Source organism: Marmota monax, unplaced genomic scaffold (genome assembly GCF_021218885.2).
Source record: "Marmota monax isolate L192 unplaced genomic scaffold, Marmota_monax_Labrador192_F-V1.1 WCK01_AAM20220418_F8-fsc00015, whole genome shotgun sequence".
Taxonomy (NCBI): Eukaryota; Metazoa; Chordata; class Mammalia; order Rodentia; family Sciuridae; genus Marmota; species Marmota monax.
This window is the reverse complement of record NW_026692194.1, coordinates 7,231,292-7,244,822: the sequence shown is the minus strand read 5'-3', so window position 1 is coordinate 7,244,822 and position 13,531 is coordinate 7,231,292. Positions and strand designations below refer to the sequence as shown.

At 37.9% G+C, this 13,531-nt stretch overlaps 1 protein-coding gene and 1 long non-coding RNA gene across 5 annotated transcripts in view; one reads left to right on the top strand and one right to left on the bottom strand.

The window, feature by feature from the left end:
* Nucleotides 1-2,913: 2,913 nt before the first annotated feature.
* Nucleotides 2,914-9,660, bottom strand: LOC124079934 (uncharacterized). Its single transcript, XR_006847534.2, has 3 exons — nucleotides 9,549-9,660; nucleotides 8,388-8,479; nucleotides 2,914-3,400 (listed from the first exon to the last, which is right to left on the bottom strand). It is a non-coding gene; the product is annotated as an uncharacterized LOC124079934 (long non-coding RNA).
* Sanbr (SANT and BTB domain regulator of CSR) overlaps nucleotides 4,312-13,531 on the top strand; it is a 62,414-nt gene continuing 53,194 nt past the window's right edge. The window contains exons 1-2 of one of the 4 annotated variants that reach the window (XM_046423368.2): nucleotides 9,879-9,994; nucleotides 11,374-11,508. Coding sequence is in view for 1 of the 4 variants with exons in the window: in XM_058572889.1 (XP_058428872.1) it covers nucleotides 4,329-4,334 (6 nt within the window). In the remaining 3 variants the exon portion in view is untranslated. The other 3 variants (XM_058572889.1, XM_046423359.2, XM_046423378.2) reach the window with 3 other exon arrangements.

Genomic DNA, 13,531 nt, shown 5'->3' with positions numbered 1-13,531 from the left:
GAGCTTTTGGAGAACACCTAAAACATATCTAAACCATAACATCATACTTTTTTTCAGTACTGAGTATTAAAGCAAGAGCCCAGTATGTGCTTGGCAAGCACTCTACCACTGATCTAGATTCCCCAGCTTTTAAAATTTTTTTTGTTTCTTTTTACCCATTCTTTAGTATTTACCTTATTCTAAATAATATCCTTATTCTGCTATTTCTTGATTTATCAATTTTAGATATTATCAGTCAACACACTTCCCTACAGGAAGACCTTGACTACATTAGACTACCACCCCACATCCTCTTATCTCATCTTCCTAATACACTATTTCAACTTTCAAGTTAGTAAAAGTGTTTCATTGTGATCATGTAAATACTGTTTCGTCCCTCTCTTGTTCATTTATTATAAAGCATTCTGGTTTTCCTTGCATTGAAATTGCCCTGTTTTTATTTTTTCATTTGCCAAGTTTCTACATATTTACACGGCTGTAAAGAATGGTACCTGATGTGGTCTTAGTTGTTAAAATCACTCTTAAATGTGATTTCATCTGTTCTTCTAAATTAATTATCTCCCACCATTTGCTTTCTGACTTCTAAAAGTTTCATTTTTTTAATATTTATTTTTTAGTTATAGGTGGACACAATATCCTTATTCTACCTCTATGTGGTGCTGAGGATTGAACCCGTTGCCTCATGCATGGTAGGCAAGTGCTCTATCTCTGAACCAAAATCCCAGCCCCACAAAAGTCTCATATTTTATTGTCTTCATTTTCATTCTTTATCCTTGTTATTTAATAACTCTCATTTTTTATTATAATTTTAGGGGAGATTTTTGAGGAGAAAGGAGATAAAGGTGAAACTGGTTTTCGATAGCCATATACCCTTGAGAGAGTTGTCACTGTGCTGCAGAATGCACTCCCTCTCTTCTGTCTTGAACTTACTTCAGCAGGTTTTTGCTCTCACCAATGGAAAGAATGGATAACTCTTGAGGTAACCAGTGACCACTGCACTGCAATCCAATGGAAGTTCTGTCTTCATTCTATTTGACTTATTTTATTCCTTCTTCCTTGAAATTATTTTTTCAGAGGATCACATTCTCCTGGTTTCCCTGAATTTTTTATTTTTTATTTTTTAGTTGTAGTCGGTCACAATATCTTTAATTTATTTATTTATTTTTATGTGGTGCTGACTATCCAACCCAGGGTCTCACATGTGCTAGGCATGCACTCTACCACTGAGCCACAACCCCAGCCCTGTTTCCCTGAAATTTTGTTGACCTCTTATTTTTAGTCTTCATTTCTGGTTCCTCTTCATCTCTCCACTCTTAAATGCTGGAGGGCCCCAGGGTTTAGTCCTTGCATTTGATTGATTATCTCATCCAATCTAATGACTTAGAATACCATATGTTCTTAATTGCAAAATTTTTATATCCAGTTCCAATCCTTTATCTGAACTCCAGAATCATCATATAGTCACCTGCCAGTTCACTATCTCTGCTTGGCATTCACACTTGATATGCCTAAAACTAATTCTTCCTGACTTTCCCTTCAAAACCTGTTCCTTCCTCTCATCCTATATCAGTAAATGGCAACTGTATCTTTATTTTTACTTGTTCATGCCAGAGACTTTGGAATCATTTCTCTTTGTCATGTATCCTCTGTATATATCAAGAAATGCCTTTGACCACTCCTCATCATCTCTACTACCTCTTCCCCAGTGCAAGCCACATCATTGCTCACCTAGACTATTGTAATAGGCTTCTCACTTATCTCTCTGCTTCTGCCCTTACTTCACCAAACCTACAATCTGTTGTCAAGACAAGAGCAGAGAGTTGGACACAATGGCACACACCTATAATCCCAGTGACTCCGGAGGCTGAGGCAGGAGGATTACAAGTTCAAAGCCAGCCTAAACAACTTAGCAAGACCCTGTCTCAAAATAAAAAAGATGGGGATGTGGCTCAGTGGTTAAGCATCCCTGGGTTCAATCCCCAGTAACAAAAAGAAAACAAAAAATAACACAGAATAATCAGGGTCTGTTTTTTCTTTTTGATCTAAATCAGATCACAATAATCCTCTGGTTTCCATTTGACTCAGCAAAATATTTTGCCATCACGAAAACAAAGTCACTCTTCTTGAGGTTATCAGTGACCACCACACTGCAATCCAGGAGACAGTTCTCAGTCTTCAAGTGGCTTCCTATTTGATTCAGTAAAACTTCAGTTCTTTCAGTTTTATGTCAGACCATCTTATCCCATTCTACTCAAACTACCGCTCTCTTCCCAGGTATCAAACTTCCTTACTATTACTTGAGTATTTTAGGCGTATTTCCAACTGAGGACCTTCACAGATGTTTTCCTAGATCTGGAACACTCTTTTGCCAGACACCCTTATAGCTTTCTTCTGCACCTTTCTAGTCATTGGTTAAGAATCATGTCAGTGATTTCTTCATGTCACCCTGTTTTAAACTATACCTTTTTTTCTTCTCTCTCTGCATTATATTTTCATCCTTTTTCCCCCTTTGTAGCATATATTGTTTTGCCTCCTAATACTGTCATTAGTACCAAAAGATTTCATTCTGAAAAGAATATATGGATGTCATTATGAAATTACAACTAACAACGATAAATGACATTGGTATGATATAAAGTAATACCTTTACTTCACAACTACAAGCTATAGTATGCACCCGTTCCCTAGACATTCATAACTAATGCACGAGTGTCATGTTTTGTCATTTGCACTATTAGTAGATTTAAGAAGTTGAGATTAATTTGTTAAAAAAATCATACAGTATGTCCTTGATCATTTAAATTTTAAGTCATTTAAACATATGTATATTTTTTTTCATAATCCAGCACACTGAAGAAGTTTTAGTTTAAAGACAATAGGTAGGCTTCAGTTGGAAAATAAGCCCCAGGGGAAAAAGGCAAGTCATATAGGGAATATTCCCTTTATTTTTAATTTTTTATTGGCACATTATAATTATACATTATAACAGGGTTCATTTTGATATATTCATACCTGCACATAACATACATAACTTGGTCAATTTCATTCCCCCAGTACCTCACCTTTTCCTCCTCTTCTCCCTCCCACTAACCCTATTCTTCTACTTTGCTGATTTGCCTTCTATTTTTATGAAATCCATCCTCCTCCCCTTTTTTTGAGGAGGGGTTGTTTTGTTTTGTTTTTCCTTTTTTCTCTCTAGCTTCCACAGATAAAACATAATGACTGGACTTTCTGAGACTGGCTTGTTTCACTTAACGTGTTTTTTCCAGTTCCATCCATTTTCCTGCAAGTGACGTAACTTCATTCTTCTTTTTAGCTGAGTAAAACTCCATTGTATCTATTTACCATATTTTCTTTATCCATTCATCTGTTGACAGGACACCTAGGCTGGTTCAGTAACCTATTGTGAATTTGAAAGCATGCCTTTTAGATGGAATAATTAGAATTGATACTTTGCCTCCTATCAATTTCATCTTATCTATTCTGTTTCTAATGCATTTGCTTCTAGGATCTGTGGATTTTTAGATTCATCTTTCTAATCAAGTCAGGAAATTCACAACTATTATATTCATTCTGTGTGTTCTTTTGGGAACTTAAAATTAGACCTATATTAGACCTCACTTTGTCTTCCCTTTTCTTAATTTCCATCTCTTTGTCTCTGTGCTCTAATCTGAATACTTATTTAATGTATATTATGTATTACTCAGCTATTCACTCAGCTGTGTCTAATTTATCATTTAATTCATTCACTGAGGTTTAAGTTTCCATAATTACATTTTAATACTTATATTTTAAATTTTAAAAATTATATCTCAACAATTATGTTTTATCTAGAATTTGTCTTTTTTTTTTTTTTTTTTGGTAGGGGGGCGGGTACCGGGGATTGAACTCAGGGGCACTCAACCACTGAACCACATCCCCAGCCCTATTTCGTATTTTATTTAGAAACAGGGTCTCACTGAGTTGCTTAGCACCTGGCTTTTGCTGAGGCTGGCTTTGAACTCATAATCCTCTTGCCTCAGCTTCCCAAGCCAGTAGGATTACAAACAAGTGTGTGCCACTACACCCAGCTAGAATTCATCTTTTAATCTGCTGTTCATTCCTGTTAATTTATTGTGGCCTTTATTTAAGCACACTATGTTATGTCTCTAAGAATTCCATTATCTGCAATCCTTGGGAGTAAAATGTTTGTTGTTTTGTCTGACTCTCAGTGTCTGGCCTCTTCACATATATAGTGATATTTAGTAGTTCTTTGCTTGCTAATATATATGAATTCTACAGGCCAATACTGGGGAAGTCTTGACTCCACAGAAGATTTGCTTCTGCCCATGCTGGTAAGTACTGTGGGAGTATCACCATTATGGAACCATGTTAGACCTCCCTTAAAGATCTTACATAAGAGTAAGAAACCAGGATCACCTTCTCCCACTTTATTTACTGGCCTAAAGCTTTATATCCTGACAGCTAGGCTACTTATAAGGCTGTCTACCCACAAGGAACCCACATTCCTCCCTTCTGCCTAGTTTTTCAGCTCATCAGTTTTGATTAGTTATTGCCTTCTCCCCCACTTCCTTGGAGATCAACAGTGCTTGAATGTGTGAATCTTAGCCAAGGCCTGTCTTGATAACCAGGAGAGTCTCACATATAGTCCTCTCCCAGAACTCCAATTTCCATACTCTAATAACCAATTATTACAATTTAACCTTTTGAGAAATTAATGATATGTGATGGGTTTGTTTCTTTGGGATGACTGGGTTTTTTAACTATTAAAGGTATTTATTTTCTAAAAACTAATCCTTAGTTTGAAATTAGGAAATATATTCTCAAGGGGATATGAGGAGAAAAAAGGAATGAAGGATATCAATACTAAAAAGTAGAAAAGGTATCATTTTGGGGAAAAAAAGTGTTAGCAAACTTAATAAACCAGCAACATAACAATTTCACTTATTTTTCGCATTTTGCCACAGATCTTCGCAGGGCCCTAAATTGAAATGAGTATTTGAAAACTTCTGCTTTAAGATCTAGAAAATAACTAAGTGCTTTCTGGCTTATGAGAGGAAAGATACATTTATAATGTTTAGTTTTGAGTGTATTTTGTAATCAATAATAACATTCTTTGAAACTCTTTGTAAACCATGTGCAGTGATTTTCAGCAACCAAACTCATAATTAATTGGAAAAAATCAACTCTTCAACCACTGTATTAAATTATTAAATATGTTTTTCCATTTGTATGTTAAAATGCAAACTTAAAAAACAACCAAAATGGCACCGGGTATGGTGACGCACGTCTGTAATCCCAGCAGCTCAGGAGGCTGAGATAGGAAGATCATAAGTTTAAAGCCAGTCTCAGCAAAAAAGCAAGGCACTAAGCACCTTAGTGAAACCCTGTCTGTAAATAAAATACAAAAAAAAAATGAATATCTTAATATGAATGGTTAACACATTTTCCATTTGAAGCTTACTAATATTCTATAAGTTGAAAATGGATCAAGTTCTTTCATACATTTCTAGGACTGGAAGATGAGAAGATTAAGTAAGATGCCTACCTAACTAATAAAAATTATTGTGGACACCAGTTAGAGGAATCTGTGCATTTTTAAGGGCAGAATATATCATTTCTGATCAAAATTTTTAAAAGGGTCAAGCCTTATGTTTAAGTTCCAGCTCTGTCAAATTGCTAGTTAGCTTTCTAAGAGAACTTAACCTCCGAATCTCACTTTCCTTATCTACAAAATTTCCTCATCTATAAAAATCGTAACTACTTCATGGAGTTGTTGAGAGGACTAAAGGATTCTGTTTCATGCACTTAGCAGAGCACCTGACATATAGTAAAGACTTGGTATGTATTAACGCTTGCTGTTAATAGCCATTTGTTAATTTCCATGTTATCAATATGTGATTTTGAATCAGACACTAAGGAATCCTGCTAATGAGATCAAGTGAAAAAAAATATATTTTAGGAACAGGAATATTCTTGAGTACTACTCTATTAGAAGAATGGGATATTCTCTCTGTTTTCCAGTACAGGTATTAAAAGACCACGGGGGAGGGACTGGGGTTGTGGCTCAGCGTTAGAGTGCTTGCCCTGCACGCATGAGACCCTGGGTTCGATCCTCAGCACCACATAAAAATAAATAAGTGAAATAAAGGTGTTGTGTCCAACTACAACTAAAAAATAAATATTTAAAAAAACAAAGGGGAAAATACTGTTAAGCAATAAGCAATCAGGATTCTGCAATGTTGGGCACACATGTGTGATGATGCCATGTAGGACTTGTAGTCTCAACACTTGGAATCTCAAGTGGGTATTATAAATAGGGACCTCCATTTTCTGGTAGTTAAGAAAGCTCTCTACTCAGATATAACCATCAGAAATACATGAGAAATGAACATGGCCCCCAACACGCACTTTTTAATTTTTTAGAGACTTTGAAGCAGATGAAAGGAATATGTAAATACCTTTTGTTTACCTTCTCACATTAATTTTGGTTTTGTGCAAACTTTTGCCTTGTATGGAGAAAAAAATAAAGTCTTGTTCTCAGCAATGCTTGTTCTTGTTGGAGTCCCAAAGCCATTTGCATTATTTTTATTGCCTTTTACTCATAAACATTCTGGGCTTTTTTTCAGTACAAATGGAGTTCCTTTTTAGTTTTACACTTTACCATGGTTAAAAATGTTTTTAAAATAATTTGTTTTAATGGAGTCAATAATAGATGTCTGTGTAGCTTATCCCTGAGGTGGAGTTATTGGTGTAGAAACTAATTGACCACCAATATTCACACTCCGTACTTTATAAGTAGAATTCCCACATTTTAGTTGGCTAGAAAGAGTTTATATTTTCTAGCCACCTCTTTCAAAGTTAAGTTCCAATGGGATGTAGGAGAAAGTGATGATGGATGTGACTTCTGGATTGTATCATGTAACAAGTAAATATATGAAAAATGCCCAACATCTAATTATTAGGGAAATGAAAATCAAAGGCACAAGGCATAATCCCAGCTACTCAGGAGTCTAAGCAAGAGCATTGCAAACTCGAGGTTACTCTCAGTAACTTAGAAAGACCCGGTCTCAAAAAATAAGAGGTGGGGGCATAGCTCAATAGTGAAGCACCTCTGGGTTCAATCCCTGCTACAAAAAAAAAAAAAAAGTTGCATTGAGATACTGTCTCACACCTATTAGAATGGATAGCATAAAAAATAAATAAATAAAGCAAAGGTGACAACTGTTGGCAAGGATGTAGAGAAAAAATTCTCCTTGCATACTATTGGTGGGACTGAAATTAGTATAGCTGTTATGGGAGTTTATGGAGGTTCCTCAAAATATTAAAAATAGAGCTATCATACAATCCAGCAATCCCTCTACTGTATATAATTCCAAGGAAATGAAAACAATGTCAAAGAGATGTCTCCAACCCCGTGTTCATCAATGGATGAATGCATAAAGAAAATATGGTATGCATTCAAAAATGGAAAATTGTACAGTCTTTAAAAAAGAAGAAAGTCCTATAATTTGTGACAACGTGGATGAACCTGGAGGACCTTATGCCAAGTGAAATATTAATATACAAGCACAGAAAGACACATACTGCATGATCTCACTTATAAGTGAAATCTAAAGCCAAATGTAAAGAGTAAAATGATAGTTACCAGGGGCTTGGAGTGGTGTTGGCACTGTAGAGATGTTAATCAAAGGATACAAAATTTCAATTAGGTATTGAATAACATGGTAACTATAATTAATAACAATGTATTATACACTTAAAAATTACTAAGAGTAGATTTTAAGTGTTCACCAAAATAATTATATAAATAATGCACAAATAAATATGTGAGACTGTATACAATAACTTGATTTTTGCCATTCTACAATGGATATATATTTGAAAACAGTATGTTGTATACCATTAATATACATAATTTTTATCAGTCAAAATATATTTTTTAAAAGTACTGGGGTGTGTATTTCTCTTGCCCTGTCCCTGCATTCCTTCTCTGCAGTGGAAGTAGAAGTAAGAGTTCCTTAACCATTTAGATGCTGACATAACTATATGTCAAAGATGACAAACCAGCCCTACGAATCCTGGACCACCCACCTCTACCATAATTTGAAAGAAATAACCTTTTATTGTTTTTCAGACACTGTGCTGGGGATCTCCTTATTTAAACAACTTGGATTGTACTAAAATCAATAGAGGCATAAATGATCTAATGCATAAAAAAATTACACTTGATGAGGAAGGTGAATTGGGTGGAAGCCTTAGATGAAATTGCCCATTCTGCATTAAAGGGTCAAGAAGAAATATCTGTACAAATGCCAAAAATTCTCCCTTGGCCAATGTAACTGAATCTGATGAGTTAGACATTTGACCTTGGGTAAACCACTTACCTTTATCCACATTTAAGCTTTAAATTGAGAAGATTGAAGTTAATCTCTCAAGGATCCTTTCTAGCTCTGTTGGTCTGTAAATATGTGTTGTCCTAGAAAAGATGAGTGATGAGAAAATGCTTGAGATACTAAGTATCCAAACTGACCACTGGAGACTCTAAGTAGCATGTGCACGGACAACAAGGGTTCCAGCAGAATAGTTCTATTTTCTTCAATCTGTTTGCAAACTGGTTCTTAATTGACATCTCTTGGTTGAATCTTGCTTTTGCAAAAAGTGATAGCCAACATACATTCTTTCTCTGAACCACTTCCCTTAGAGCTATAAGATTGTTAATTGGCCTTTCAAATTAACACAGGTGACATTTTCTCCAATACATATATCTATAATCCATTATGGATTGTTCTTGTTCTCATGGTTTAAGACGGTTTACCACCCTCACAACTGAGTATCAACCTGTGTGGAAGAAAAAAGGAAGCAGATAGCAGGTAGTTTCTCTGTAAGCATTTATCTAACCTAACTTCATCTAACTTTAATGTATTTGTGGAACAAAAAAAATAATAGTAAAAGGGCTGGAGATATAGCTCAGTTTGTAGAGTGCTTGCCTCACATGCACAAGGCCCTGGGTTCAATCCCCAGCACCAATAATAGATTTCAAGTCACCAGTGATACAATTTTAAGAAAAGTGACATTCTGTACAGTGAACCACTTAATCTCTGTTTAATCATCAAGTTTTATTACAATATTCATTTGGATAAGGTTTTACTTTTTTAATATTTATTTTTTAGTTTTAGGTGGACACAATACCTCTATTTTATTTTTACGTGGTATTGAGGATCAAACCCAGTGCCCCAAGCATGCCAGGCGAGCGCACTACCACTTGAGCCACATCCCCAGCCCAAGACTTTACTTTTTCCGTCTTTTCTGATCTAACAATTTGGCTTCACAGAATAAACACATTCTAACTGCATTTTCCCTACAATATTGAGCCTTGTACATTTTACTAGATTCCCAGTCGTGGTATTCACCACAGTTAACACAGCCTTGCCAAATCTATTAATGTATGAAAACCGAATTTATAATTCAGAACTATTTAAATTCCTTAAGTGATGCCTTCTGATACAGACAATGCTACACGCAAGACACCCTTAGTGTCCGGTTACCTAAGCAGATATACCACAATGACCGGTACCGTGAACCATTTCACTCATTCTTTAATTCCAGTTCCTTTATCTTCCACATATCCCCTTTTCTTCTAGACTCAATTTTGATCACCTACGAGGACCTGGTTGCTAAGAGACAAGACGCTGGGAGGGTGGGGACGCTGCACTGCGACAAGTCAGGGAGCTAAATGCAGGGAGGGGGGCCGCCGCGCGTCCCGCGGCCTCCAGCCTCGCAGGAGCTCGTCGCTCATTGGCTCCGCCACTGCGGCGCTGGCCCACGATTGGCCGGGCAGCTTCGGGCCCAGCGCTCCCCCGCCCCTCGGCGCTGGTGCCAGGCTGCCGCCTGCGAGCAGCCAGGGCCGGTGCGTGAGGGCGACGCGGCCCGGTTTGCGGGCTGGGTCGTGGGGGCCTCTTGGCGCGAGCGCGGGCTGCGCCAGCCACTGCAGGTGAGCCGCGGCCTGTGGAGGTGAGCTAGACGCCCGAGGGCTCTGGCGCCCGCCGAGAGCAGGAAGTAGGGCGAAGGGCGGTACCGCTCGCCGCCAGCGGGTACCGTCGCTGTCCCCACCCCGGTGGGGTGAGCTGGGCCGGAGTCCCTCTCTCCCAGACGCACCCGAACGCCCTCACGCGCAGCCCTCCGCGCCCCGCGCAGCCAGCCGACCAGACTCCCGCCACCCGCCTGCTCTCTTTCCTGCAGCGGGTCCCGCCCGCGCACCAGCTGAGGGAGTCCCAGCTTCTGTCCCGCATCTGTCCCCGCCTCGCCCCGCTGCCCGGCGCCTTTGTCTGCTCCTCACCCACCCCGCTCCCGAGACTGCGCCCACACCGGGTGGAGCCGAACCTCGAGGGTCCTAGGGGGTGCCCCGAGGACTCGCCGCGCTGGGAGCCTGCGGGCCGAGGTTTGAAGGGCTTTGACCCACTCAGCCTGGGTGTGGGATGTGATTTTACTTTCTCCCTCTGGATCAAGGCCAACTCCCTTGGTCAGGGTTCAGGAAATCCTGCTCCAGGCTTCTCTCTGGTCCAGGGTTACTGCCCCTGTTACACCAAAGGCCTCGGACCTGCCCCACTGGGCACTCTCTTACCATCCTGTCTCTGCCTTGCGGGGAAAATTCTCTTGTCTACAAGAACCTTTTCTATTTGAAAAAAAGAAAGAAAAAAAAATAGATACTTGTCATGGTCCTGTATGTGGTAGATTGAATCTAATATGTATACATAAACCAAGATATGAGAATGAGGGAGGGGATAGGGGGACCGTCCTTTAACAAGTGTGAACTATTCAATAATAGAATTTTGATTTTTGGCAAATAATGTTTTACTTTAAATGTTTTAAAATTTTGATATTTTATGAATGGGAGTGGATTTAGTAGTAGGGTAATTTGACTTTTATTGTCACACTCAGTTATTAAACTAATTCGTGGGAAATTTTTATGCCAATAATGGCCAAAGTAGGAAGAAGGGATATAATGATAGCAGTAAATTACTTCGCACAATTTGTATGCCAGAAGATGTGCTGGTGCTTCATAATGTTATTTAATTCTCACAATAATCCTAAAGGTAGCTATTTTTTTTCATATAAGTGAGACAATTGAAGCTCCAGGTTGCACTACTAGTGGTAAAGCTGGATTAACATCTACAACTCACTCAATTTTACTTCATTAGGATATTACTATCTTTCCTTTTATCCATCATATTAATCTTTATGAATCTGTTTAATCCAAAAATCTCAGAAATGGTAATGCTACTCCTACAAACATAGTCCTCACTGTGTGTCAGGTAGTACTTTTCATCAAAAGTGTATGTGAACTAGCTACTATTATTTTCTTTGTTTTAGAGATGTGGAAATTAAGGCACAGAAATTATCTGAACCAGATAATACCTTAAGTTGTAGATCCAGGATGCAAACTTGGACAATCTAACTCCAGAATCTACACTCATAATCACTACATTATACTGGCCCTTCAATAAGGTACATCTCTGGTTGGTAGGAAGATTAATATTTTTCTTTATGTGTTTCTTTTTTAATGTCCATGTAAATACATATAGGATAGCTATGATGCCTGCCACCTCATATCTTATACCAGTGTCTTATTTAATAGTTATGTAGTACTAGTCATAGTTACATTGTAAGCTTACTATAATCCAACACCTGTGAACACAGTCTTAGGAAGTAGTTGCTGTTATTGCATGCTGCATCTCATTTGTGATGTGCTTTAACTTCAAAGTACTTTCACAAAACAATCCCTTTGAATCTCTTCACTGTTGGAGGTGTTTTCATCACCTAATTTTACAACTGCAGTTCAATAAGAGTCAATAACATACCATTGACTCTAGAAATCAATCCAGAGCTTCAGACTCTTGTGTACACTGCTTTTTCCACTGTTTTGGTCTGTCAGTGGAAGCTTTGCTTTGTACTTCTTATACTGAAATAGGCTGTATTTTCCCATAGAAACAGCTAATATTCAGAGATTGTGTTTTCAACCTAGAATCCAATGTCAGATAAACCATATATATGAGTAGCCATAGACCTTTGTCATTATTTTCATCTGTAAATTCATGATCCAAGTTCATATACAGTGCCTGGCACATAGTGGGGGCTTAGTAATATTTTTATTTTATTGTTTTATTTATTGGTTGTTTTTGTTGTTTTAAAACTGGGTATAACCAAGGGGCATTTTATCCCTGAATTACATCCACAGCTCTTTTTTATTTTTATTTATTTATTTATTTATTTATTTATTTATTTTGTGTGTGTGTGTGTGGTACTGGGGATCAAACCCAGGGTCTGTGCATGCAAAGCAAGCACTCTACCAACTGAGCTATATCCCCAGCCCCATTATTTTTAATTTTGAGGTCTCAAATTGCAAGTTTGAGATTTCAAACTTGCAATTCCCCTGTCTCAGCCTCTCCCAAGTTACTGGGATTTCAAGCATGCACCACTGAGCCCCTCTCCTTAGTAAATGTTTGAATAAAATAAGTGCCTCAGAGACACATTAACATAAAAAGTCTCCTAAAATGTTTAGATTTGAATGGGTAACTTTTTTAGTTTCCAAGCCAACAGCCTTTTTCCCCATTCACCTCACAAGCAAAAGCTTTCAAAGTTGTTTAATTAAACATAATTAGCTTCGTAATGAATTAGCATCTGTATCTCCTTACCCTAAACACCATCATTCCCATCTCAGTGCCTCCCCTCTTATATAGACTGGAAAGAACATGGATTTGAGAGTCAGTTTTACCTAAGGTTGAATCCTTGGTGTGTGTGTTACTAGCTCTTTGACCTTATACAAGTCACTAAACTTTGAGCTTATTTCCTAATCTTTTAAAATTGGAAAGAACCTGCCTTATAGGGATGAGGATTTATTGAAATAACATGCAAAAGACTTAACACAGTTCCATGGCTCCTGGTGGATACATAGTAGATAACAGCCATAATGTGTTCCTCCTCTGCTGTTCCATGGCTTCCCTCTGCTTTGATTCTTGTACAAAATAATATTAATATGATGTTTAAAATGTACTCTTCTACTAATATCCCTCACCAAAGCATAAACTCCTTGAAGACTGGGACCACATGGCATGGTCATAGAAGGGACTTTTATATCTAATACATGGCAGAGGTGGACCCACTAAATGTATGTTGAATTACATCCATGTGGAAAGCCATCTAGAGCCTTTTACTTGGTGATATTATTGTCTGAAAACTTGGACCCCCTTGATTTAGATATAAGGCACTAGATAAAGGTCTCCTGGGTTAAGTAGAGATTGTGATGGAAGAGAAATGGGTAGGAACCCTGGGAATTCTCCACTCTGCAGGAGTGTATGTTTGAGGGGGTTATTGGCCACTTATACAAGTGGCAGTGTGTCTGTTTGTGTGTAAGAATTGAACCTTATCAGTCCAATTGTCGCCTTTGCTTCTGAAGACAAGAAGGATGGAGAATTTTCCAAAGAAAAGTTGTTTCAAAATGTAAAAATAATTATAGTTGTTGATATAATTC